This window comes from Aquarana catesbeiana, linkage group LG06, assembly GCF_042186555.1.
Source record: "Aquarana catesbeiana isolate 2022-GZ linkage group LG06, ASM4218655v1, whole genome shotgun sequence".
In the NCBI taxonomy this organism is placed as follows: domain Eukaryota; kingdom Metazoa; phylum Chordata; class Amphibia; order Anura; family Ranidae; genus Aquarana; species Aquarana catesbeiana.
In genome coordinates, this window is record NC_133329.1 from 234,098,887 (window position 1) to 234,125,457 (window position 26,571).

A 26,571-nucleotide genomic window follows, 5' to 3' on the forward strand; every position below is an offset into this window, starting at 1 on the left:
GGGGTTTTGGTAGATCATAAGCTCAATAATAGCTTGCAATGCCAAGCTGCGGTTTCCAAAGCAAGCAAAGTCCTTTCTTGTATTAAGAGAGGTATGGACTCCAGAGAGAGAGATATGATTTTTGCCCCTGTTCAAATCATTAGTAAGACCTCATCTGGAATATGCAGTTCAGTTTTGGGCAACAGTTCTCAAAAAGGATATCGGGGAACTGGAGAAAGTGCAGAGAAGGGCAACCAAACTGATAAGAGGTATGGAGATCAGCTATGAGGAAAGATTAGAGCAGGGCTTGACAAATTTGCTTGGAATCTAGGAGCCAGCTAAAAAAGTTAGGAGCCAGGTTTTTTTTTTTTTTTTTAAACGACCGACAAAGCTTTATTTTCAATATAAAAATTAACCAATCTTAAATTTACACAGAGACGACTAGAACGAATGTGACTGCTTTTATTTCCTGCCATGCAGGGACACAAGACCACCATATTCTCACTAAGGGTCCAATCAGGTCCGCCTGAAAAACTGACAGGCGAACCTGATCAGACAGCCCGTGTGAAAGGGGCCAAGCAGGGAGATGACAAATAATAAATTCATTTTAATTAACCACTTCCTTCCCGCAGGACGACTATATACGTCCTGTCTTTGCCCTTCACTGCTTACCGTGGCCGTCAGTAACGGCGGAGGCGATCCGGATCTGTCCCTGGCCTGACATGGAGACGAGTGAGAGGAAGATGGCCCCCCCGCCCATCTCCAAGTCATTGCAGGGTGGAAACGACGTCAAATCGTCACTTCCACCCATAGCTCTTGAAGGGACATTTTATTATATTTTTTTCAAATGACAATTTTTTTTTTTTTTTAATGCATTTTAGTGTAAATATGAGATCTGAGGTCTTTTGGACCCCAGATCTCATATTTAAGAGGACCTGTCATGCTTTTTTTCTATTACAAGGGATTTTTACATTCCTTGTAATAGGAATAAAAGTGACTTTTTTTTTTTTTTTTAAAAGAACAGTGAAAAAATAAAAGTTAAAATAAATAAGAAAAAAAAAAAAAATTTAAATATGCCCCATCCCTTGTAATAGAAATAAAGGTGACACCATTTTTATTTTTTTTTTAAAAACGGTGTAAAAATAAAAAATAAAAAGTAAAATATATAAGAAAAAATAATAATAATTTTTTTTAAATGCGCCCCGTCCCGCCGAGCTCGCTTGCAGAAGCGAACGCATATGTGAGTAGCACCCGCATATGAAAGCGGTGTTCAAACCACACATGTGAGGTATCGCCATGATCGGTAGAGCGAGAGCAATAATTCTAGTCCTAGACCTCCCCTGTAACTCAAAACATGCAACCTGTAGAATTTTTTAAACGACGCCTATGGAGATTTTAAAGGGTAAAAGTTTGTCGCCATTCCACGAGCGGACGAAATTTTGAAGCGTGACATGTTGGGAATCAATTTACTCGGCGTAACATTATCTTTCACAATATAAAAAAAATTGGGCTAACTTTACTGTTTTCTTATTTTTTAATTAAAAAAAGTATTTTTTCCCAAAAAAGTGCGCTTGTAAGTCCGCTGCGCAAATACGGTGTGACAAAGTATTTTAATGACCGCCATTTTATTCTCTAGGGTGTTATAATGTTTGGGGGTTCTAAGTAAAGGGAAGGAGATGAGCAGGCAGTGAAAACAGGTATGGAAAGCTCCATTAGCATTGGTGGATGTCTTGTCATACCAACGGCCACCACCAGAGGGCGCCCGATTGCATAAGGAACCATAGGACTGCAGTAGGCCGCAAAGCTGGGGCCTCAATTACCGGCGCGGCCCAACGCGATCGCGTCGGGAGGGGCGGGTGTCGAACGGACACAGGATACCCCAGCTGTGCCGCCCCAGGCGCCAGGTCGCTAATTCTAGTCGCAAATGCGACCTGGCGCCCGGGGTTTGTCGAGCCCTGGATTAGAGGAACTGAATTTATTCACTCGAGAAGAGGATAATAAGGGGGGATATGATCAACATGTTCAAATATATAAGGGGTCCATATAGTGAACTTGGTGTTGAGTTATTCTCTTTACGGTCAACACAGAGAACACGGGGGCACTCTTTACTAGAGGAAAAGAGAGTTCATCTCCAAATACGGAAAGGTTTCTTCACAGTAATGCCCCGTACACACGGTCGGATTTTCAGACGGAAAATGTGTGATAGGACCTTGTTGTCGGAAATTCCGACCGTGTGTAGGCTCCATCACACATTTTCCATCGGATTTTCCGACACACAAAGTTTGAGAGCAGGATATAAAATTTTCCGACAACAAAATCCGTTGTCGGAAATTCCGATCGTGTGTACACAAATCCGACGGACAAAGTGCCACGCATGCTCAGAATAAATAAAGAGATGAAAGCTATTGGCCACTGCCCCATTTATAGTCCCGACGTACGTGTTTTACGTCACCACGTTTAGAACGATCGGATTTTCCGACAACTTTGTGTGACCGTGTGTATGCAAGACAAGTTTGAGCCAACATCCGTTGGAAAAAATCCTAGGATTTTGTTGTCGGAATGTCCGAACAATGTCCGACCATGTGTACGGGGCATAAGAGCTGTGAAAATGTGGAATAGACTCCCGCCAGAGGTGGTTCTGGCCAGCTCAGTAGAATGCTTTAAGAAAGGCCTGGATACTTTCCTAAATGTACATAATATAACTGGGTACTAACATTTATAAATTAAAGTTGATCCAGGGAAAATCAGATTGCCTTTTGGGGGATCAGGAAGGAATTGTTTTCCCTGCTGTAGCAAATTGGAGCATGCTCTCCTGGGGTTTTTGCCTTCCTCTGGATCAACTGTGGGTATAGAATTGAGTATATTGGATTGTACAATATTTTTTAATTTTATTTATTTATTTTTATGGTTGAACTGGATGGACTTTTTTTTTCAACCTGACGAACTATGTAACTTACAAAACACATAACTGCAGCATTCGCAGTCAGACCTGATCCCCACGAACGCTAACAGTTTTTTTTGTTAGCATTTGAAGCAGTTGCTGACAGTCAGGTGCTCTTTTTGCCTTTGAGTCTCACTAGTGTACCAGTAAATTTAAAGGCCAAAATGTCCAATCGAAGGTACACTAGCGAAGAGGCCTACACGTTTCTGAACTTGATAGATGAGAGTGAAGAGGAAGTTGCCCATCTGTCCGATTCTGGCTCAGAATACGAACCAGTAGACAGCAGAGGCACCCTAATAGATAGCTCTGACGACGGAGTAGTGGTTCCTGCCAAGGTCAGGCGTACCCGACCCCGTTCTTCTGCTGTTGTTGAGGTGCAAGAACAGTAGGGCTCTCGTATGGAGCAGAGAGCCAGTACTAGTGCCGCTCATCCTTCTGGTGAACTGGCAAGCACCAGCGACCTAGTACATCCTGGTCGTACATCCAGCACTGCAGTATCACGTGGTGACGTGGCGAGTCCCATAAGTGCAGTTCAAGCTGGTGCCACCCCACAACTAGTGTCACTAGCACAACTAGCATCCTGCAGCCACCAAGAAGAAGACAAACACAGGCCCGTCGAGCCCATAGTGCCCGTTCCTGCTGCATTTGCCAATCCGAATTGGGAGCCCACCACTTCTGCAGCACCCATACTTCCTCCATTCACTGGCCAACCCGGAATTCAGGTGGGAACAGTTGATTTTACATCATTGGATATTTATTCGCTGTTTTTCACGGAAGATCTCTATAGATCTATTGTGGACCAAAGCAATTTGTATGCTGGTCAATTCATCGCCGCTAATCCCCAGCTGACCCTTGCCAGAGATTGGAAACCTATTACGGTTTCCGAATTTAAGACCTTCCTGGGCCTATACCTCCTCATGGGCATAACTAAAAAAAGTGAGTTGCGGTCATATTGGTCCACTGACCCAATTTACCATATGCCCCGCGTTCTCTGCCTCCATGACCAGGACATGATACGAGCAAATCTTACGATTCATGCATTTCAATTACATTGAACCCTGTCGTCCTTGGGGTGACCCTAAATACGATTGGCTCCACAAAATTCGGCCCCTCGTAAACCACTTCAACCAGCAGTTTGCAGCCTTGTAAAAAAAAAAAAAAAAAAAAAAAAAAAAAAAGTGTACCTATCACTATCTATTGCTATCATAAGGGATATTTACATTCCCTGAGATAATAATTAAAAAAAATGGATTTTTACATCATACTTACCTGTAAAATCCTATTCTTTGAGTACATCATGGGACACAGAGTCAGGCTAATATTCATTACCTGCTGGGTTATACGCCATCATTAGATGAATGGACACTGGTAGACCAAAGGTCTTCAGACAGGAAGTGATCCCCTATATAACCCCTCCCATACAGGAAGTACTTTAGTTTTGTAGCAAGCACTAAATCATCAAAAGGGGGGAGGGATCTCTGTGTCCCATGATGTACTCAAAGAAAAGGATTTAACAGGCAAGTATGATGTAAACATTTTTTTTTTTAATACATCATGGGACACAGAGTTAGGCTAATATTCATTACCTGCTGGGACGTCCCAGAGCAATAGCCTTGAGGGGAGGGAGACACCCTGCCAAACAATAGCCATCAGAACTTATACGGCAGCCCGCACTACACTGCGGCCGAAAGCTGAATCCTCGGCTGCTCGAACATCCACTTGATTAAATTTTGTGAACGTATGCACAGAAGACCAGGTAGCAGTCTTACAAATCTGAGCCACAGATACCTGATGGCGAAAAGGTAGGAGGTTCCTACACCCCTGGTAGAATGAGCTCTCACCCTAAAGGGAGGAGCTTTATGTTCCAGACTGTAGGCCTGAATGACCAATTGACAATACCAATTGGCAATGGAAGCTTTGGAAGCTGCCTGCCCTTCTTGGGTCCTTTTTTTTGTTTTACCAAAAGTCTGCTCCTCGGATCTCCACAGATCTAGACAAATAAACCTTGACTGCTAAGACAACGTTCAAAGAATGCAGTCGTCTCTTGCGCCAAATGAGGCCGAGAGAAAAAAAAGGCAAAATAATGTCCCGATTTAAATGCAAGGCCAACACCACCTTTGGCAAAAAGGATGGAACAGGTCGTAACACGACTGTCCTGGTGAAAGATCAAGTACGGTTACCTGCATGAAAGGGCCGCCAACTCCGACACCCTTCTAGCAGAGGTGATAGCCATCGGGAAGGCTAGCTTGCATGACAGCAAGTCTAATGGAATTTCCTTAATAGGTTCAAATGGTTGTTTCTGTAACACAGACAGCAGCACCAAGTTCAAGTCCCAAGGACACATAGGTGACCTAATGGGGGGGAAGCAAGTGAGTTGCCCCTTGCATAAAGGTTTGAATCAGTGAATGGGAAGCTAAAGAAGTTTGGAAGAATACTGATAGGGCCGAAACTTGACCTCTGTTTGCACTCAAAGCCAATCTGATTACCACAGCTGACTGTAGAAAAGAGAATTCTCCCAATCACATATTTCCGAGGATGCCTTTTTCTGGCTTCACACCAATAGAAGTCTTCCAGACCTTATGATAAATCTTCCTAGTGACTGCTTTTCTAGCATTCACTAAAGTAGACACCACTGGTCCCGAGATGCCATGGTCCTTTAACACCCTGGCTTCAATAGCCATGCCGTCAAATTTAGAGACTGTAAATTGGGGTGGAATATAGGACCTTGAGACAGTAGATTGGGACGACATGAAAGCATCAATGACCCGTCTATTGTCAGTCTCGCAATCTCCGGGTACCAGGGCCTTCTGGGCCAGGCTGGTGCCACCAGAATGACTGAAACCCCCTCTCTCCGAATCCTGCGCAACAAAATGTGGAAGGAGAGGGATCGGAGGCAAAGCATAAACCAGGAAGTACTGGCTTCATGGAACTGCAAATGGAACTGCATCTGCTCCAATTGCAAGAGGATCTCTTGCTCGAGACACAAACTGCTGTAGCTTGTTGTTGAACCTGGATGCCAGTAGGTCGACCTCTGGCCATCCCCAACGTTGGCAAATTTCCTGGAACACCTCTGGGTGTAGGGACCATTCCCCCAGGCAGATCTGCTGACGGCTGAGATAATCTGCCTCCCAGTTCTCTACTCCCGGGATATAGACTGCCGATATAATTGGCACATGTCCCTCTGCCCAGGCTAGTATGTAGTTCACCTCCTCCAGAGCTGAACAACTCCTGGTACTGCCTTGGTGGTTTATATAGGCCACTACCGTGGCATTGTCGGACTGAACCCTGATGGGGCAGTCCTGAAGCTCCATCGTCCAGGACCATAGGGCCAGGCATACTGCCCGTAATTCTAGGACGTTGATAGGCAGGGTCTGCTCTGTCCCTGACCATTTCCCCGGAGCTGTGAGCCCATCTAGGGTTGCTCCCCAGCCTGAGAGACTGGCATCTGTAGTCAGTACTCTTTAAGTTACCGGGAGAAAGGATTTTCCCTTTCGTAGGTTCTGATCCTGCAACCACCAGCTTAGGCTTAAGCATGCCTGAGGCGATAAGCACATGGAATAATCCAGGGCTTTTCTTCCTCTGTTCCAAGCCAACAAGATGTCTTGTTGTAAGGGCCTGGAATGGAACTGGGCATATGGCACTGCCTCAAAAGCGGCTACCATCCTCTCTAGAAGACTCATACAGAGCCGATTTGGAGGGTTGTCTGGTGCCCCTTATCTGACGCAGCTGATCCTTCACGGCACATATCCTTACGAGTGGCTAGAATACTCTTGTTTGGACTGTGTTTAGGATCAGACCTAAATACCTTAGACTTTGAGCTGGTCTCAAGGCTGACTTTTTTACTTTTTGGTATTATACAGCCTAAGCTTTTCAAATACCGCACTGTGTAGATGATGCTCTGTTCTAGAGCCTGTACTGAGTGATCTCTGAGCAGGAGGTGCTCCAGATACCCGAGCACCAGGATCCCTTGGGTCCTTAAAAGACCCAGTACTGGTGCTAGGACCTTTGTGAACACCCGGGGAGCTGTGGCAAGCCCAAAGGGTAGAGCCACAAACTGAAAATGACGTTCCTCTACTGCAAAACGTAGGAACCTCTGATGAGGCTGAAAGATAGTTACATGCAAGTTTGCGTCCTTTATTTCGATGGAGGCTAAAAAGTCTCCCCTCTGGAGTGCGGTTACTACTGAGCAGACAGACTCCATCCGAAAGGACTGTATCAAGAGATACTTGCAATATTCAAAAGATGCAGTGCTAATTAAAACTCAAATATGTGAATATGAAAATACATAAAAAGTTGAATAAATACCAAGGTGAAAAAAAAAAAAGTGAAAAAAGAAAAACTAAAGCAAAGTCCCATCAGGGAAAAAATCCATGAACTCTAAAATAACAGTGTCCATCCAGATGAGCAAGAATATGCAGAAAATAAATTGACAAAATCTTCAAAGCAAACCAAGTGCTTCCAGATCACCACCCAAAATGTATAAATAACCTGCTTACCAGAAAGCGATGACCGCCTCAGCAGTCTCACTTAGCCTAGGGAAGTAAGGTCTCCCTCAACCCCTATGGGAAATCCAGAACTCCCGTTGTTGCTAAAGGTACTAAGAGACATAAGACGAAAAACAAAAAAAAAAAAAAGAAGTTATCTGTCAGCAAACAAGCAGTGTAGATACGATTTGCCAGAGTTGCGGTGCAACCATTAGTCTCACTCTACTTCCTATATCGCGCGCCCATCCACAGTCAAGGAAGAAACGAACATGATGACGTCACCGCCAAAGGCTCCACCCTACGCCTTTCATCAGCAAAAGGATGTCGTCTGGGGATGGGCCAGGATTTGAGGTGACCCACTCGTTCTGAATTGTTTTCTAAATGTCCGCAAAGTGCAGCAGCCTTCCCCCTACCCGATGGAGTGGGGGCGTCCCTTCAAAAGGAGGGCTTGGTGCTGGGTTTAGAATAATTTTGGACCCACAGCCTTTTCTGGCCCTGCGCCCTGTTGGTGGCGGAAGCGCCTGACGCTGAGACATTTGAGGAAGCAGTCCCTGGGTTTTTAAACGAGGGAAGTCTGGTGCTTTTCTTCACAGGAAGTAGAGAACTCTTCCCTCCGGAAATCTTTTGGATATATTTGTCCAAGTGACCACCGAATAAAGCACAATACCAGATAGGTGCAGCGGCTCAGATTGCCCAGGAGCCTCTGGTTCTTCAGGGGATACAACACTAGGAATACGGCTAGGTTCATCAGAAACTACTAACGACATAGGTGTGCCCTTCCCCGTGGCTTTAGTCCTACTCCTCTTTTCGTGAGACATTTAATAGCCGCAGACAGAGTACTTGGGTGTAGCATTAAAACACCTCAGATGGGAGACCCTTTAATAGGGCTCACCAAGCCCCTATGCAACAATCCTGCTAAGCACCTTTAGCCTGCCAAGCAACATCTGGTGACTCACGTGACACGGGTAAGGAAAAGTGAACCACTGTAAGTGTCTGTTCAGAGCTTGCTCTGTGTCCCACAGCTGCCTTCTGGAATCACCACATGCTTGGCCTACACAGCTTAAATAAGCTGGGTGTGCGCCGGAACGTTCTGTGTGTGCATGCGCACGCATGTGTGTGGTCCCGGCAAGCGGGCGTACAACTAGCTAGCTTGACTGATTGTTACAACGCGAAGCTTTGTGCGCCCAAATAAGGTTACGGCGCATGTGCGGCAAAGCCGCATGCGCCATCGCCGCCAAACAAACTGCTAAGCCCAGCGGCGCTCTTGCGAACGCACATGCGCCATGGTGAACTAAGGCGAAATGGCGCACCATCATACAGGTAATAAACAGCCAGACACAAGCAATAAAAGGTACACTTTGCAACCACCCACAGCTGGCCCAGAGCGCCCCCGTATGGTCAGTGACCCCGTATGGTCACTGCACACAGGTGTCCAGCTTTTAGCTAGCTTGACTGATTATTACAATCACTGGGACACCCCAAAATAATAAAATAAAGGGGTTTCACTTACCAATCCAGGAGCAGGGCCACTTAGAAACTAAGGGCCCAATCTTCACCCTTCACGGCGGGTTCCTGTCACTTGAACCTTCAAGGACTGGGTACCCTTTCATGTTTAGGGTCCACTCCCTTGGACCTGTACAGCACCCTGCAGAAATACCTTAGCGCTGTAGTGCCCAGGATTTCCACTCCGCAGGGTCCAGCGTATGGAGGCCACATTACAGGCAAAACCTTGCAGGATCTTGAGTCTTCTTTGCGAGGCTCGGGTACCATTTATCCAAGCATAAAAGCCTGTGTCAAATGGATCCGATCGGTCAATCCCTTGATTCACTTTGGAACAGTTTGTAGGACTAGAGACCTGGAGCTCAGAGAGCTCAAACAAACCGTGCCATCCACCTTGCAGACACTGGTAAAAAACTAAAGTACTTCTTGTATGGGAGGGGTTATATAGGGGATCACTTCCTGTCTGAAGACCTTTGGTCTACCAGTGTCCATAGTAGCCTGACTCTTTGTCCCATGATGTATGAAAAAGGAAAAAAATTATATATGAAAAGGAACAGTTTAAAAATAAAATATATATATATATATATATATATATATATATATATATATATATATATATATATATATATATATATATATATATATATATATATATATATAATACACACACACACACATACATATATACATACATATACATACATATACATACACACACCAGGTCCATAAATATTGGGACATCGACACAGTTCTAATCTTTTTGGCTCTATACACCACCACAATGGATTTGAAACAGACAAGATGTGCTTTAACTGCAGACTTTCAGCTTTAATTTGAGGGTATTTACATCCAAATCAGGTGAACGGTGTAGGAATTACAACAGTTTGTATATGTGCCTCCCACTTTAAGGGACCAAAAGTAATGGAACAATTGGCTGCTCAGCCTTTCCATGGCCAGGTGTGTGTTATTCCCTCATTATCCCATTTACAAGGAGCAGATAAAAGGTCCAGAGTTCATTTCAAGTGTGCTATTTGCATTTGGAATCTGTTGCTGTCAACTCTCAATATGAGATCCAAAGAGCTGTCACTATCAGTGAAGCAAGCCATCATTAGGCTGAAAAAACAAAACAAACCCATCAGAGAGAAAGCAAAAACATTAGGTGTGGCCAAATCAACTGTTTGGAACATCCTTAAAAAGAAAGAACGCACCGGTGAGCTCAGCAACACCAAAAGACCCGGAAGACCACGGAAAACAACTGTGGTGGATGACTGAAGAATTCTTTCCCTGGTGAAGAAAACACCCTTCACAACAGTTGGCCAGATCAAGAACACTCTCCAGGAGGTAGGTGTATCTGTGTCAAAGTCAACAATCAAGAGAAGACTTCACCAGAGTGAATACAGAGGGTTCACCACAAGATGTAAACCATTGGTGAGCCTCAAAAACAGGAAGGCCAGATTAGAGAGTTTGCCAAACAACATCTAAAAAAGCCTTCACAGTTCTGGAACAACATCCTATGGACAAATGAGACCAAGATCAACTTGTACCAGAGTGATGGGAAGAGAAGAGTATGGAGAAGGAAAGGAACTGCTCATGATCCAAAGCATACCACCTCATCAGTGAAGCATGGTGGTGGTAGTGTCATGGCGTGGGCATGTATGGCTGCCAATGGAACTGGTTCTCTTGTATTTATTGATGATGCGACTGCTGACAAAAGCAGCAGGATGATTCTGAAGTGTTTCGGGCAATATTATCTGCTCATATTCAGCAAAATGCTTCAGAACTCATTGGACGGCGCTTCACAGTGCAGATGGACCATGACCCGAAGCATACTGCGAAAGCAACCAAAAAGTTTTTCAGGGAAAGAAGTGGAATGTTATGCAATGGCCAAGTCAATCACCTGACCTGAATCCGATTGAGCATGCATTTCACTTGCCAAAGACAAAACTGAAAGAAAATTGCCCCGAGAACAAGCAGGAACTGAAGACAGTTGCAGTAGAGGCCTGGCAGAGCATCACCAGGGATGAAACCCAGCGTCTGGTGATGTCTATGCGTTCCAGACTTCAGGCTGTAATTGACTGCAAAGGATTTGCAACCAAGTATTAAAAAGTGAAAGTTTGATGGATGATTGTTGATCTGTCCCATTACTTTTGGTCCCTTAAAAAGTGGGAGGCACATATACAAACTGTTGTAATTCCTACACCGTTCACCTGATTTGGATGTAAATACCCTCAAATTAAAGCTGAAAGTCTGCAGTTAAAGCACATCTTATTTGTTTCATTTCAAATCCATTGTGGTGGTGTATAGAGCCAAAAAGATTAGAATTGTGTCAATGTCCCAATATTTATGGACCTGACTGTATATCTACACACACTATATTTTTTTAGACTATATAATAGCCTACTTACATTGTACCAATCCACCAGTACCTGTCTAGCCACCTGTCCTGGAAAAGAACATTGGGAATCTGAAAGTTTGCCCTACCATAATTTTTTTTTTTTTTTTTTAGGCAATTTGATTTTCCACTTTTTAAATCACATTTATATTTACGATTCTTACATTGTTTATAGCCCCTATAAAAGGGGATATTTTAAATCCCCACAATATGTTGACTATGATTGCAACAATCATATAAAGCATCTTTGAATTCGGAAGCACTCCATTTATTTATATATGAGGCTTCACCCCTCAGATTGGAGTAGTGCACTCACCATTCGCTAAACTAAGGTTCTTTTGAGCCTTGGCATGTAGTGCAGCCTATACCTTGCAACACATGACAGTCATTGGTTTGCACCCAGATTTTTTTCTTCCAGCCTATTTAACCACTTCAGTCCTGGAAGGATTTACCCTCTTCCTGACAGGGCCATTTTATGCGATACCCCACTGCGTCGCTTTAACTGACAATTGCGTGGTTGTGCAATGTTGTACCCAAAAAAAAATGTATGTCCTTTTTTTCCCCACAAATCAAGCTTTCTTTTGGGGGTTTTTTTTTTTGCGACAATTTTGAAAAAAAAAAAAACACTTTTTTTTTACTCTTTGCTATAATAAATATCCCCCAATTTTTTTTAAAAAACACATTTCTTTATCAGTTTAGGCCAATATGTATTCTTCTACACATTTCTGGTAAAAAAAAATAAAAAAATTGCAATAAGGGTATATTGATTGGTTTGCGCAAAAGTTTTAGCTTTATAGGGATAGATTTATGGTATGTGTATATATATATATATATATATATATATATATATATATATATATATATATATATATATATTTATTAGTAATGGTGGCGATCAGCGATTTTTAATCGGGACTGCGACATTGCGGCGGACAGATCGGACACTTTTGGGACCATTGATATTTATACAGCGATCAGTGCTATAAAAATGCACTGAAACTGTGTAAATGTCACTGGCAGAGAAGGGGTTAACATTCGGGGGCGATCAAGGGGTTAAATGTGTTCCCTAGTGTGTTTCTAACTGAGGGGATGGGACTGATTAGAGGAGTAGCCAGATCGTTCCTACTTAGTAGGAACAGACAATCTGTCAGAACAGGGATTTGTACGGCAACGCGCATCGGTTACCCCGCTGTGCAGCGGGCACGCGCCTGCTATGGCTCTTAAAAGGTGCCGCCGTATGGGTACGTGATTTGCGCAGCAGTGCCACTTTGCTGACGTATATCGACGTGAGGCGGTCGGCAAGTGGTTAGCTTTGACAATTTTAGAAAACCACAATGGCTGAAAAGCAAAATAACATTACATTTTAAATTAACTTGTTCAGCAGTTATATACGATATTATAGCAAAATGGAGTGTTCCTCTGCAGAAACTCATAGTAACCAATCAGAAACGATCTTGTTCTGGTCTGACAGACTTGTGATTGCCTGCTATGGATTACTATACTTAATTAGCACTTTAAGCAACATTAAACCAAAAAACAAAAACGTATTATATTGCAGCTTACCAATTCCTAAATGTGGTGGCTGTTTTTTTAAGGACTTTTTAAAAAGGTATTCTACCTGGTGATCCAGCCAGTAATCAAAACTGGCAGTTAAAGGGTTGTGCCAAACCAGGGGTGCTTACAATGGTTTGCTTGAATATGTTTAAAGTGTAACGCCACTTTTGTTGAGAAAAAAACATTTTTCCCGGGTGATCGATGTACATTGCAAGGATTATAACAACCTTTGTTGCAGATTCCTACCTTTTGTTATTCTGAAGAAATCCATGTGCATTTTTCTGTCTCTTGGCTGAGTGAGTCTAATAGGAGTGGTTACATAATTATCAGTCAGATGTGGCAGCTGCAGGGCACTAATGAGGAAACCTGCTGGCACTGCATCCCTTTAGACGTGTTGCTACTGGAAATATCTCACCAAAAATTAAATTTTTTGTTGCAGGGGATGCCTGAAATCTGACTTGTATCTTAGGCAGACTTCTGGGAAAATCAGTGAGCCAATCACACAAGCAGGAAATTATATGTTTCTAGGAAGTGTCAGTACACATTCTGTGTACAAAACTCCATGTAGCCATATTGCTTTGCATTTATAGAAATTACGGTGGCTGCAGATTGAAAAGGAAAGGTCATTTTTAATAACATTCAATTACAATATGACTTGCATCGCAATTGTATACGCTATATTATTTTTTCTTTATTTGCTATTTTTTTCCCCCACGAAAGTGGAGTTACCCTTTGTTAAAACCTTTATCCCAAAAAGTAAAAAAAACTTGTAATCGCTTAAAAGTTGTTAGCTGAAGTTTGGTGATAATCTGTTAGTCAACTACATCTAATTCTGCTAGTGCATCTAACACTACGATTTTTGTTGTCCCAGAGGCATCTTCATTGCTCAAAAACTATGGAAAACCCTTCACTCCCAAAACCAAGAGGGCAGGGAAAAGCAATTGGGACTATATGTGCCACTGAGAAATCACACAAATTTTTTATATATCAGTAGTTTTTTTATTACATCAATCTAAAAGTCATACATAAAAACAAAAAGACTTAATTAAAAAAAAAAAAAAAATAGGGTTCATGTATATATTTAATTTGGTGTCTAGGAAGTCTAGGAAGATTCCCTTCCTCAGGATCCATGGCATTTATATATACAATGAATAGGACGCTCTTTCTGAATGGTCAAAAATTTCTTTTCTAGCAGGACATACAGCTGTGGCCAAAAGTTTTGAGAACGACACAAATATTAATTTTCACATAGTCTGTTGCCTCAGTTTTATATGAGAAAAAGGAAGGTGGGACTTTAAATGAGGCTATTGATTTGTGGGAGTGAGGTAATTAGAAAATATATTTAATTGGCATATTGAGTCTGACAATACATAAACAATGATGCACATAGTAGAAAATGTTTAATATGTACACACACATACATGGTGTTGACCTCATGAATACATTACATATACATATCAAAGGGATGGCATATAAAATTGACAAGAGATTTAATATGGATAAAATAAATTATTGCAAATTCATATAAGCACACGTCATCTAAATGGCACTATGCAGTGTAATCAATGGTAAAAAAAAAACACAGTATAATCATTTGGTCTAAATAGGTTCCTATCAGTAGGCATGAGACTGCATCCTAAAAGTCCGGTGCATTTCTTGGATACCACTCTTCAGGGGCAGATGCAACTCTATAAAAGACAACGAAACATGAGTAGACCAGTATGATCAAACGTTATACCGCTCAACGAGGAGGATGTGTACAAGAGAAAAGGGAGTTACTCATCCCTCTGAGTACTTACATCCTTTTTCTCATACCTGAACCAGGGATGGAGGCACATACTGTGTGCTTCATTTAAAGTCCCAAACACCCCCCTATTATCCTCAGTTTTTACGATGGCAATTTGCATATACTCCAGAATGTTGCGAAGAGTGATCAGTTGAATTGCAATTAATTGCAAAGTCCCTCTTTGAAAATGAACTTAATCCCATAAAAAAACATTTCCACTGCATTAGTGAAGAAAGCTTCAGGGCACCCAAGAAAATCCAGCAAGCGCTAGGACCGTCTCCTACAGTTGATTCCGCTGCGTGATTGGGACACCACCAGTGTAGAGCTTGCTCGGGAATGGCAGCAGGCAGGTGGGAGTGCATCTGCTTGCACAGTGAGGCGAGGACTTTTGGAGGATGGCCTGGTATCAAGAAGGGCAGCAAAGAAGCCAATTCTCTCCAGGAAAAACATCAGGGACAGACTGATATTCTGCAAAAGATACAGGGATTGGACTACTGAGGACTGGGGTAAAGTCATTTTCTCTGACGAATCCCCTTTCCGATTATTTGGGGCATCTGGAAAAATCCTTGTCCGGTGAAGAAAAGAAGAGCGCTACCATCAATCTTCTGTCAAGCCAACAGTAAAGCATCCTGAGACCATTCATGTGTGGGGTTGCTTCTCAGCTAAAGGAGTGGGCTCACTCACAATTTTGGCTAAGAATACAGCCATAAATAAAGAATGGTACAAAAACATCCTCCAAGAGCATCTTCTCCCAACCATCCAAGAACAGTTTGCCGAGGAAAAATGCCTTTTCCAGCATGATGGAGCACCTTGCCAGAAGGCAAAAGTGATAAAGTGGCTTGGGGAAAAAAACTTTCGACATTTTGGGTTCATAGCCAGGAAACTCCCCAGACCTTAATCCCATTGAGGACTTGTGGTCAATCCTCAAGAGGCAGGTGAACCAACCCCCCCCCCCCACACACACACACACAAATCGACAAACTCCAATAATGGGCTGCCAGTCAGGATGTAGCCCAGAAATTGATTGACAGCATGTCAGGGTGAAAGAGAAGGGGCAACACTGCAAATATTGACTCTTTGCATGAACTTAAATGTAATGGTCAATAAAGGTCTACTTCAGTATACCATAGTAACATCTGACAAAAAGATCTAAAAACACTGAAGCAGCACACTATGCGAAAAATTTATATTTGTGTCGTTCTCAAAACTTTAAGCCATGGCTGTACTATGCTGGATTATAACCCCATATATAAGCAAAAATGAAAGGCAAGGTACCATCAAATACTTCAAGGCTGCTCCCATCAATTAAAACCAGATTGAAATTTCCATGTGTATCCCTCTATTGTATACAAACAAGGTATTTTCTTCATGTACCTTCAAAGTGTATGACTACCACCACATCTTTTTTAACAAGTGAAACATATCTGTCTTCCATTGCAAAATGGCGCACAAACCTTCCATTTTGCAATGAAAGACAAATATGCTCCACTTATTAAAAGGAATGTGGTAGTAGTCATTCACGTTAAAGATAGATGAAAAGAAGTTGTTTATATGCAGTTGAGGGATACATATATGGAAGTTTCAAGTGGTGGGAGCAGCCTGAAGTAGTTGATGGTAGCTTCCCTTTTAATTATATGGGGTTATACTCGAGCATAGGATGTCCTGCTAGAAGAGAAATACAGTTGTGCTCATAAGATAGAAAGGAAGAGTTTGTGGGACTTTAAATGAGGGAACGCCATGTCAGGAGAAAACAACAACATAGAAAAGAAGTTACAGTACACAATTTATTTATTATACTCTAGAATACATATCAGATATTTTGTATCAAATAGATAGGTAGTCACAAGACTTACACTAAATATGCTGTTCATAGCATGCAATACAGAAAAAAAGAATAGACATGTATATACATGGTATAATAAATCAATTGAAAAACATATGGAATAGAGACAAGTAACTGTTGGCATCTAGCGGCACTCATCTCGTTTCCTGGCATTACAGCCATTCATCAGGAGTGTTGTGAAGTAATGTATTGGGTAGGAAATGAACAGGGGTTAAGGATAATGCCCTTAGAATAAGGGAGAACAGAGGGATTATATCCCAAAAAGGTGGAGATAGATTGGGATACTTACTACACAGCCTTAAGGCCAGGCCACTGTGTTGGGCTCTGGGCGCTGTTCTCCGTCCTTGGAGGTTTCCCCTGTCTCAACCCCGGGGGAGACATCATGCCTGTTACCCCCCTCTTCCTTGGCGGATACCGGACCTGGCCTTGAGACTGTGTAGTAAGTATCCCAATCTATCTCCACCTTGTTGGGATATAATCCCTCTGCCCTCTCTTATTGTAAGGGCATTATCATTAACCACTGTTTATTTCCCTCCCAGTACATTACTTCACAACACTCCTGATGAATGGCTGTAATGCCAGGACACGCGTTGAGTGCCACTAGATGCCAACAGTAAGTTGTGCTCATAATTTCACATACCCTGCCAGAATTTATGATTTCTTGGCAATTTTTCAGAGAACATGAATGATAACACGAAAACTTTTCTTTCAGTCATGGTTAGTGTTTGACTGAAGCCATTTATTATCAAACTGTGTTTACTCTTTAAATCATAAAAGACAACAGAAACTACCCAAATGACCCTGATCAAAATTTACATACCCCAGTTTTTAATAAGCTTGAAGTATTTTGTGATATTTGTGGATGATGCTCTTTATCTTCTCAAATGGTAAAGCTGCCCATTCCTCTTGGCAAAAAGCCTCCAGTTCCTGTAAATTCTTGGGCTGTCTTGCATGAACTGCATGTCTGAGATCTCCCCAGAGTGGCTCAATGATATTGAGGTCAGGAGACTGAGATGGCCACTCCAGAACCTTCACTTTATTCTGCTGTAGCCAATGATAGGTCGAATTAACCTTGTGTTTTGGATCACTGTCATGTTGGAATGTCCAAGTACGTTCCATGCGCAGCTTTCTGGCTGATGAATGCAAACGTTCCTCTGGTATTTTTTGATAACATACTGAATGCATCTTGCCATAAATTTTGACCAAATTGCCTGTGCCTTTGTAGCTCACACATCCCCAAAACATCAGCAACCCACCTCCGTGTTTCACAGTAGGAATGGTGTATTTTTCATCATAGGCCTTGTTGACTCCTCTCGGCTGTGGCCAAAAGGCTCAATTTGTGCCAGAAGGTTTGAGTCATGTCTCTACTGTTTGGCGTATTGTAAATGGGATACTTTGTGGCATTTGCGTAGTAATTGCTTTCTTCTGGCGACTCGACCATACAGCCCAGCTTTCTTCAAGTGCCTCCTAATTGTGCATCTTGAAACAGCCAAACCACATGTTTTTAGAGTCCTGTATTTCACCTGAAGTTATTTGTGGGTTTTTACTTGCATCCTGAACAATTTTCCTGGCAGTTGTGGCTGAAATTTCAGTTGGTCTACCTGACCGTGGTTTGGTTTCAAAAGAACCCCTCTTTTTCCCCTTCTTGAGTAGAGTTTGAACACTGCTGAATGACATTCTTAATTCCTTGGCTAGCTTTTTTTTTTATCCCTTTCCTGTTTTATACAGTTCAACTACCTTTTCCCACAGATCCTCTGACAATTCTTTTGCTTTCCCCATGATTCAGAATCCAGAAACATCAGTACAGCACTGGATGAAAGATGCAAGGGTCTGTCAGGAGTCCAGAAACTCACTGACTTTTTAAACACACTCTAACTACAAGCAAACAGATCACAGGTGAGGATGGTTACCTTTAATAGCCATTCAAACCCTTTTGTGTCAACTTGTGTGCATGTCAGGCCAAAATCACCAGGGTATGTAATCTTTTGATCAGGGTCATTTGGGTAGTTTCTGTTGTCATTATGATTCAAAAAAAGTGAACACAGTTGATTGATAAAAAATGGCTTCAGCCAAACATTAACCATGAGTGAAAGAATTGTTTTTGTGTTATCATTCATATTCTCTGAAAAATGGCCAAGAAATCATAAAAATTCTGCCAGGGTATGTAAACTTATGAGCACAACTGTATATGGCCGTATAGAAAGAATTTCCTTTTCATTGTATATAAAAAGGCATGGATCCAGAGGAAGCGTGCAAAACACGTTGATCTCAGACGCCAAATACAATCATATTGATTATATAAACCCTGTGGATTTAATTATGACATTTGTTCTATGTAGGACTTTTAGAATACCGTAATAAAAAAAATAGAAAAAAAAAAAAGAAGTACAGATTTCGCTGTGGCACACATAAAGTGACAATTACCTTTCCCTGCCTACTTGGTTTTGGGAGTGAAGGGTTTTCCATAGTTTTTGTGCATGATTAGGGTTGTTTAATACAAACGGAGCATCCCAGCACATTATTATACTATGTTTGTTGCTCCTCGATGCAAAGTGGAGACACCCCAAGGCAGGAAGTGTGTTACTGGTCAGGTCACAGGTGAAACAAAAAAAAAAAAAAGAAAACACACACACACACACACACACACACACACACAATGACTACATGAATGCAGCTACTGCATTTAGGCTCTGCAATATATTGTACGACAAATTTGTGTAACAAAGTAATGCTGCGCGCTGCCGCAATTTGACTAAAAGGATAAATGCAAAAAACTAAACAAAACTGCTGCAAACATGAATTGTATTCCCACAATGAAAAAATGGTAAATATACAGTAAATGTTCTTGCGCTGCTAAACTAATACCCACTAATAAATTTGTGTAAGTATGTTTAACTAACACGCTGAACTGGAGGCCTGAGTAGCAGTTCATTGAATACTTAACATTTCTACAATGCGCAGTCATTGCACAGCTGCTGAAATATTCAAACACTTGTAGAAGGAACAGTAGGAGGCACATGTGCAGGCAATATACTGTGTAAAGTACTGTAATGTAGTGAATGTATTGTGCAAATATTTTAGACACTATAGCTGAAAAAATATCTAAGGATGTTTTGAAAAATAAGGTACTGATGAGGTTTCAAAGGCAAAAGCTGGATACACACTATACAAGTACAACTATTGTTGTTCGATTTACTTTAGATTTACCTTCAACTATTTAGTGCAAGGGCCTGCCTGATTGCATACAAATTGAAAGTGTTTAGGTTTGACCTCAGATCATATGGTTTTGGTAAATCTAAAAGAAAAAAAAAATCTAAAGAAAAATGTATAGTGTGTATCCAACTAAAGAGTGGACACACCAGATATTGAATAGATTAAGTTTTTTGGTTTATGTACCTTGTAGGTTGTTTATTGATAAATAAACTAAAACCTTAGCACAGTACTGGGCTTTAAAATCAGAGGATAGTGGCAAAAGAATAGAGTGTGAGTAATAACCTTACCTATTACTGATATCATCTCTTTAGTAAGGTTATTTCTCATCCCAGAAAAATATTACTTCATCTTGGTTATGTACGCTGAGATTATGTGATGTACAAATATATAAACATGTGTCACATATTTCTGATTACTTACATGCAGATCTGAAAGGGATACTTATTTTTCCTTGAATGCTACTGATGGCAACAATGTGTCCTCTTTTATTATTGATCATTGATGGAAGAAGAGCTGGAATCAAAGCAAAAAAAAGGGTCTGAAAGGGTTTTTAAATGCAGGCTCATAATATTACTTTGTTTTCAAAGAAAATATTCTATGAATTTTAATGAAAATGTAAAATTTCTTTGATTTGGCCGATTACCAGTGATTTGTATTCTTGTGCTTTGGCTGACTGTCCCCTAGAAAGTGGAATTTTTGTGCACTGGTTCATCTTGTTATTGAGTTTTCCTCAGTGTGTTTTTGTGAACGTTATGATGCTGCATGTGCCATGACATCAAGCATGTCATTAGGTTGCATGCATCGTGACATTCTGACCTCATGTGCATCTTTTGTCTCGTGACATTTTGACTTTAGACTTGTTTGACCACCCCTAGCACATTGGCAACACTCAGTTTGCTTGAGAAAGTCACTCTGCGTAGCGACAAAACACGTTGTGGGGGACTGGCATTGCCTGACTTAGCCATGTACTTTGGGTACCACATTAAAAATTGTCCTCATTGGCCTTCGATAGCCTTACATACAATAGGACACATTTTCCTGGAATGGGTACTTATGAAGTATTATTTTGTGGTTTATTAACCATTCTGCCATTTATCACTCCCCTAGAGTTTGGAGTGAATGGTCTATTTTTATTTCATAACTGTTTTCCTCTTTGCTATATACAAGTTGGGGGACATATAGAGCACTTAGTTTGAAGACTAAGTGAGTCATTCTCTAATATGTAATAGCACTTTGTCTGAAGTGATTACCCTTGTAGTTTGGTAGCCATGTATTAATATGGCTTGACTCACATTTGTGATGGGGCAGTTAGGCTTTGGAGCCATGATGGCTATGCAAGATACGCACAATATATTAATATTTGGGGATGGGGGAGCAATCAATTTGTTAGTGGACAGTGTTAAATAGTTTTTCTTTGGAGGAACACCTGAAGATCACCCCCCTTGGCATTTTTTTGTGTTTTGTTGCCTCACAACCTGGAATTAACATGGATTGCTTGAGGATTTGCATCATTTAATTTACAGAACATGCCCACAACTTTTCTTCATAATAAAAAAAAAAGAAAAAAAAAAAAGAAAAAAAAAACCAAACATCTTCAAAACAACAAATAGGACAAAATAACAGAAAAAGTCAATGTACGTAACTATTCACCCTCCTAAAGACAATACTTTGTAGAGCTTCTTTTTGCTGCTATCACAGCTCCAAGTCACTTTGGATAAGTCTCTATGAGCTTGCCACATCTTACCACTGGGATTTTTGCCCATTCCTCCTTGCAAAACTGCTCCAGCTCCTTCAAGTTGGATGGTTTGCGCTTGTGAACAGAAATCTTTAAGTCTGACCACAGATTTTCTATTGGATTGAGGTCTGGGCTTTGACTAGGCCATTCCAACACATTTACATGTTTCCCCTTAAACCACTCAAGTGTTGCTTTAGCAGTGTGTTTGGGGTCATTGTCCTGCTGGAAGGCGAACCTCCGTCCTAGCCTCAAATCACAGACAGAGTGTGTGAGGTTTTGTGCAAGAATATCCCTGTATTTAGCACCATCCATCTTTCCCTCAACTATGACCAGTTTCCCAGTCCCTACTGCTGAAAAACATCCCCACAGCATGATGCTGCCACCACGTTTCACTGTGGGGGTGGTGTTCTTTGGGTGATGTGTTGTGTTGGGTTTGCACCAGACATAGCGTTTTCTTTGATGGCCAAAAAGTTAAATTTTAGTCTCATCAGACCAGAGCACCTTCCTCCATACATTTTAGGAATCTCCCACATGCCTTTTCGCAAAATTAAAACGTGCCATTTTGTTTTTTGCTGAAAGTAATGGCTTTCTTCTGGCCACTCTGCCATAAAGCCCAACTCTATGGAGCGTACTGCTTATGGTCATCCTATGTACAGATACTCCAGTCTTTGCTGTGGAACTCTGCAGCTCCTCCAGGGTTACCTTAGGTCTCTGTGCTGCCTCTCTGATTAATGCTCTCCTTGCCCGGTCCGTGAGTTTTGGTGTGTGGCCTTCTCTTGGCAGGTTTGCTGTTGTGCCATGTTCTTTCCATTTGGTTATAATAGATTTGATGGTGCTCCTAGGGATCATCAAAGATTTGGATATTTTTTTTTATAACCTAACCCTGACTTGTACTTCTTAACAATATTATCCTTTACTTGTTTGGAGAGTTCCTTGGTCTTCATGGCAGTGTTTGGTTAGTGGTGCCTCTTGCTTAGGTGTTGCAGCCTCTGGGGCCTTTCAAAAAGGTGTATATATGTAATGACAAATCATGTGACACTTAGCTTGCACACAGGTGGACATCATTTCACTAATTATGTAACTTCTGAAGGTAAATGGTTGCACCAGAGCTTTTTATGGGCTTCATAACAAAGGGGGTGAATACATACGCACATGCCAATTATCAGTTTTTTATTTCTGAAAGTTTTATGTATATATATTTTTCTAATTTTACTTCACCAACTTAGACTATTGTGTTCTGATCCATCACATATAAATGATCCATCACAAAATAGGTAAAAAAGCCAAGGGGAGTGAATACTTTTGCAAGGCACTGTATGTCCCAGTAGGGAGATTTGGCTTTACTTCCTTTCCCCGAAGCAGGAACTGAAAGGAAACCCTAAAAAGAGGGAAATACCTGGTAGTCACTTGAACTAATGTCTTTGAGGAAAATTTTATATTTCTGTTCTGGGGACTACTTAAAATTTGCAATTTTCTTTTATTTATGATAATGGTCTCTATTTCCTAGCTAAAAAAAAAAATTAAAACTTGAGTTATTACTTTAAGGCTTATGTCACACGAGCAGTGGACACAGACTTCACGCCTTACGACTGGGACATCTGAAAAGCAGTACTGAGGGGTGAGCAACACCGTAAAGAACGCCAACAGTTCCTCATAACAAACAGGACAGAAAGGCTTGACAGACTCAGAGCAACTTGTAGCACTTTACACCTGAAACTGGCACCAAAGGAGACCTGAAAATCCACTTGGAAGAAAATAAACATGTGAACAGAAGCCCAAGTGGCAGCTTTGCAAATCTGAGTAACAGATGCCAAATACTGAAAAGCCCATGAGACACTACACAAATCTGGTAAAACGTGCCCTAATAATATTATTTTGGATTCACCAAGCAACAGTATAGTGAGATGCAGGGAGACATACCTGCGGGAACCTTCAGGTAGAACAGAGTTAATTCGATTTTGTAAAGGAAGATAAAGATTGAGAAGTAAATTTTCACAGAGTGTACCTTGTCCAGACATGGATGATACATTTTCATAGGATTTTTTGGAGCAGGATGCAAAAAAGAATAGTATTGGAGTTTGTGCTTTAATGACTAAAAACAGATGTTGGTCCAGACCAGACTGGAGGAAAGAATACATTCCATGAAATATTTTCTAGAATAAAAGATCCTGGGCTTGCACCAAGCAAAATAGGCATTCTAGGTGTGATTGTAAACTTTGCGAGAAGTTGATTCCTAGCCTTCAAGAGGCTAAGGATGACCGGATCTGAAAGGACTGTTGCTTAAACGGAAATGCTGTTTGAGCCAGCGTCTGAGTTGTAGGATGAAATGCTGGCCCTTAAGAAAGGAGGTCTGGAAGAACCGCAAGGGCCAATAAAGCATTTTCCAAGAGTTTAACCACTTACGGACCATCCGCCGTCGTTTTAAGTTGCTACTTTGAAGAGGAATACCGGGGTTATGGCAGCAGCTAGCAGCCATAACCCCGGTATGCTCTTCTTCAGCGGGCGGTCCACTTTCAGATAAAAGTGGTCTCCGCGGCAAATTTGCCGCAAGATCACTTTTAATTGGCAGTGGGAAAGAGGCCCTCCCGCCGCGCTCCAGTGCCCTACGCCGCTTACCGGAGTCGTCGGTAGTGGCGCAGGCGATCGCGTCCTTTTGTTGGTTTGGTATGGAGACGAGTGAGAGGAAAGATGGCCCTCACCTGTCTCCATATCATTGCAGGGCGGAAGCGACGTCAAAACATCACTTTCACCCATAGCTTTTAAAAAGGGACATTACAAAAAAAAAATTAGTAGTTATGCTTACCGGTAACGTCTTTTCCAGTAGTCTTTCAGAACAGCCACATTGAGAGACCTTGGCTTCTCCTCTTGCTTGGGAACACTGCGCTAGCCCCCATAAATTTTCACCTCCCCCTGCCAGCCTCAGTTTTTTCTAGAGCACCTCCGGTTAGCGGGGAAGACAAAAGAACATGTTATTAAAATACTATCACATATTACTATTGTGCCTGCATTTTAGGTCTTCCTCAAGACCCCCCAAAAATTCGGGTGGGTAACTAGGGCTGTCCTGAAAGACTACTGGAAAAGACATTACCGGTAAGCGTAACTCTAATTTTCCCTCCCAGTCTTTCAGGACAGCCACATTGAGAGGATAGACGAGCACTTACCACTTAGGGCGGGACAATAGACCATACTGCTGCCTTGCAAATCTGCTCTGGCGTTGCTCCAGCTCTTTCCGCCTGAGAAGCTGCCATAGTAGAGTGTGCCTTACTTCCCATGGGGGCCTCTCTACCCGCCAGCTTGTAGGCTTGACTAATAGCTATCCTGAGCCATCTGGCAATGGTGCGTCTTCTGTCCCTTTCTTGCTCCACAAAAAGAAAGTCTGACTTCCTAAAACTCTTTGTCAGCTCTAAATAACGTAGGATACATCTCCTGATGTCCAAAGTATGGAACCTAAACTCCCTTTCATTTTAAGGATTAGGGCAAAAAGTTGGCAAGATTACCTCCTGGCTGCTATGGTATTTCGAAGCCACCTTCGGTAAAAAAAGCCGGGTCAGTTTTAAAAACGTCTCGATCCGAAAAAAATAACACAAAAAGGGGGGTCTAACTGAAAGAGCTTTTTCGCTGACCATCCTGGCAGTGGTCACTGGCACCAAGAAAAACCAAGTTAGACTTACCGGTAACTTGTTTTCCAGAAGTCTTTCAGGACAGCACCTGAGAGATAGCGACTCCACCCACCGGAAACAGGAAACACCTTCTTCCTCCAAACTTTAAAGGGAGGCGCCTCCCTACCATACCTCAGTTGTAGTAGAGAAGACCTCCGGCCCCGGCTGGAACACATAAACACATACGTTAGTCACAGCATAGTATATACAATACAATAGGGCGGGATGTTGCTGTCCTGAAAGACTTCTGGAAAACAAGTTACCGGTAAGTCTAACTTGGTTTTTCCCAAGGCGTCTTTCAGGACAGCACCTGAGAGGATAACAGAGACTTACCCCCTTAGGGCGGGACAACAGCTTGCAGGACCTTTCTGACAAACGCCTGATCATTAGCAGATGTGAGGTCCAGCCTGTAATGTTTCACGAATGTGTGAAAACTCGACCATGTTGCCGCCTTGCAGATTTGTTCAGGGGTGGCACCAGCTCTCTCTGCCCAAGTGGCCGCTAATGCTCTTGTTGAGTGTGCAGAAATTCCTGCTGGAGGAGACACACCTGCATGCGAATAAGCCTCTAAAATGGCTAGCTTCAGCCACCTTGCTAAAGAGATTTTAGAAGCCTGGCAACCTTTCCTGTTGCCCGAAAATAGCACAAACAGAGAATCTGAACGTCTAAAGAGCTTTGTCCTTTCCAAGTAACATAACAAAACTCTTCTAACATCCAACATGTGAAAACAAGTCTCCTTCTCCCCTACTGGGTTGGAGCAGAAGGTCGGAAGTACAATGTCCTGAACACGATTCTGCACTGAAGCTACCTTTGGTAAGAATTTCTGATCTGTTCTAAGTATAACCCTATCTGGGAAGATAGATAAATAGGGTTCCCTAACTGATAAAGCATTAAGCTCACTGATCCTGCGTGCAGAGACCATGGCAATCAGAAACACAGACTTAAAAGTAAGATATCTGAGTGGCGCTTCTTCCAAAGGTTCAAAGGGACTCCTTGTTAGAGACTGGAGGACTATCGACAGATCCCATTTGGGAAACAACTTAAGTGGTGCTGGTCTGGATCTCGTAAGGGATCTGAAAAATCTGGTTACCAACGGATCTGAGGCCACAGATCTTTCTAGGAACACTGCTAGCGCAGCCACCTGTACCTTCAAGGTACTAACTGCTAGTCCCTTGTCAGCACCAACCTGTAAAAATTCCAGAATGGTAACAAGACTCCCTGGGTCCTGGGCAGATGAATTACACCATGTATTGTAAACCTTCCAGACCTTGGAATAGATATTTCTAGTCACCCTTTTCCTACTGGATAATAGCGTTGAGATTAACCGGTTGGAAAAACCTTTGCTCCTTAAGAGCTGCTCTTCAGATACCAGGCTGTGAGCGCCAAAGTGGCTACCTCTGGGTGATTTACTGGCCCCTGAAATAGTAAATCGTGCCTGAGGGGCAGATGCCAATAAGGCCTGACCGCCATTTTCAGAACGGTTGA

The 26,571-nt window shown here is 42.1% G+C and overlaps 1 protein-coding gene across 3 annotated transcripts in view; it reads right to left on the reverse strand.

Annotated features, from left to right (window-relative positions):
- DHRS7B (dehydrogenase/reductase 7B) overlaps positions 1–26,571 on the reverse strand; it is a 197,754-nt gene that overhangs the window by 62,461 nt on the left and 108,722 nt on the right. For all 3 annotated transcript variants that reach the window (XM_073633061.1, XM_073633059.1, XM_073633060.1), the window contains exon 5: positions 20,113–20,205. In XM_073633061.1, the coding sequence (XP_073489162.1) occupies positions 20,113–20,205 (93 nt within the window). The remainder of the gene's footprint in view (positions 1–20,112; positions 20,206–26,571) is intronic.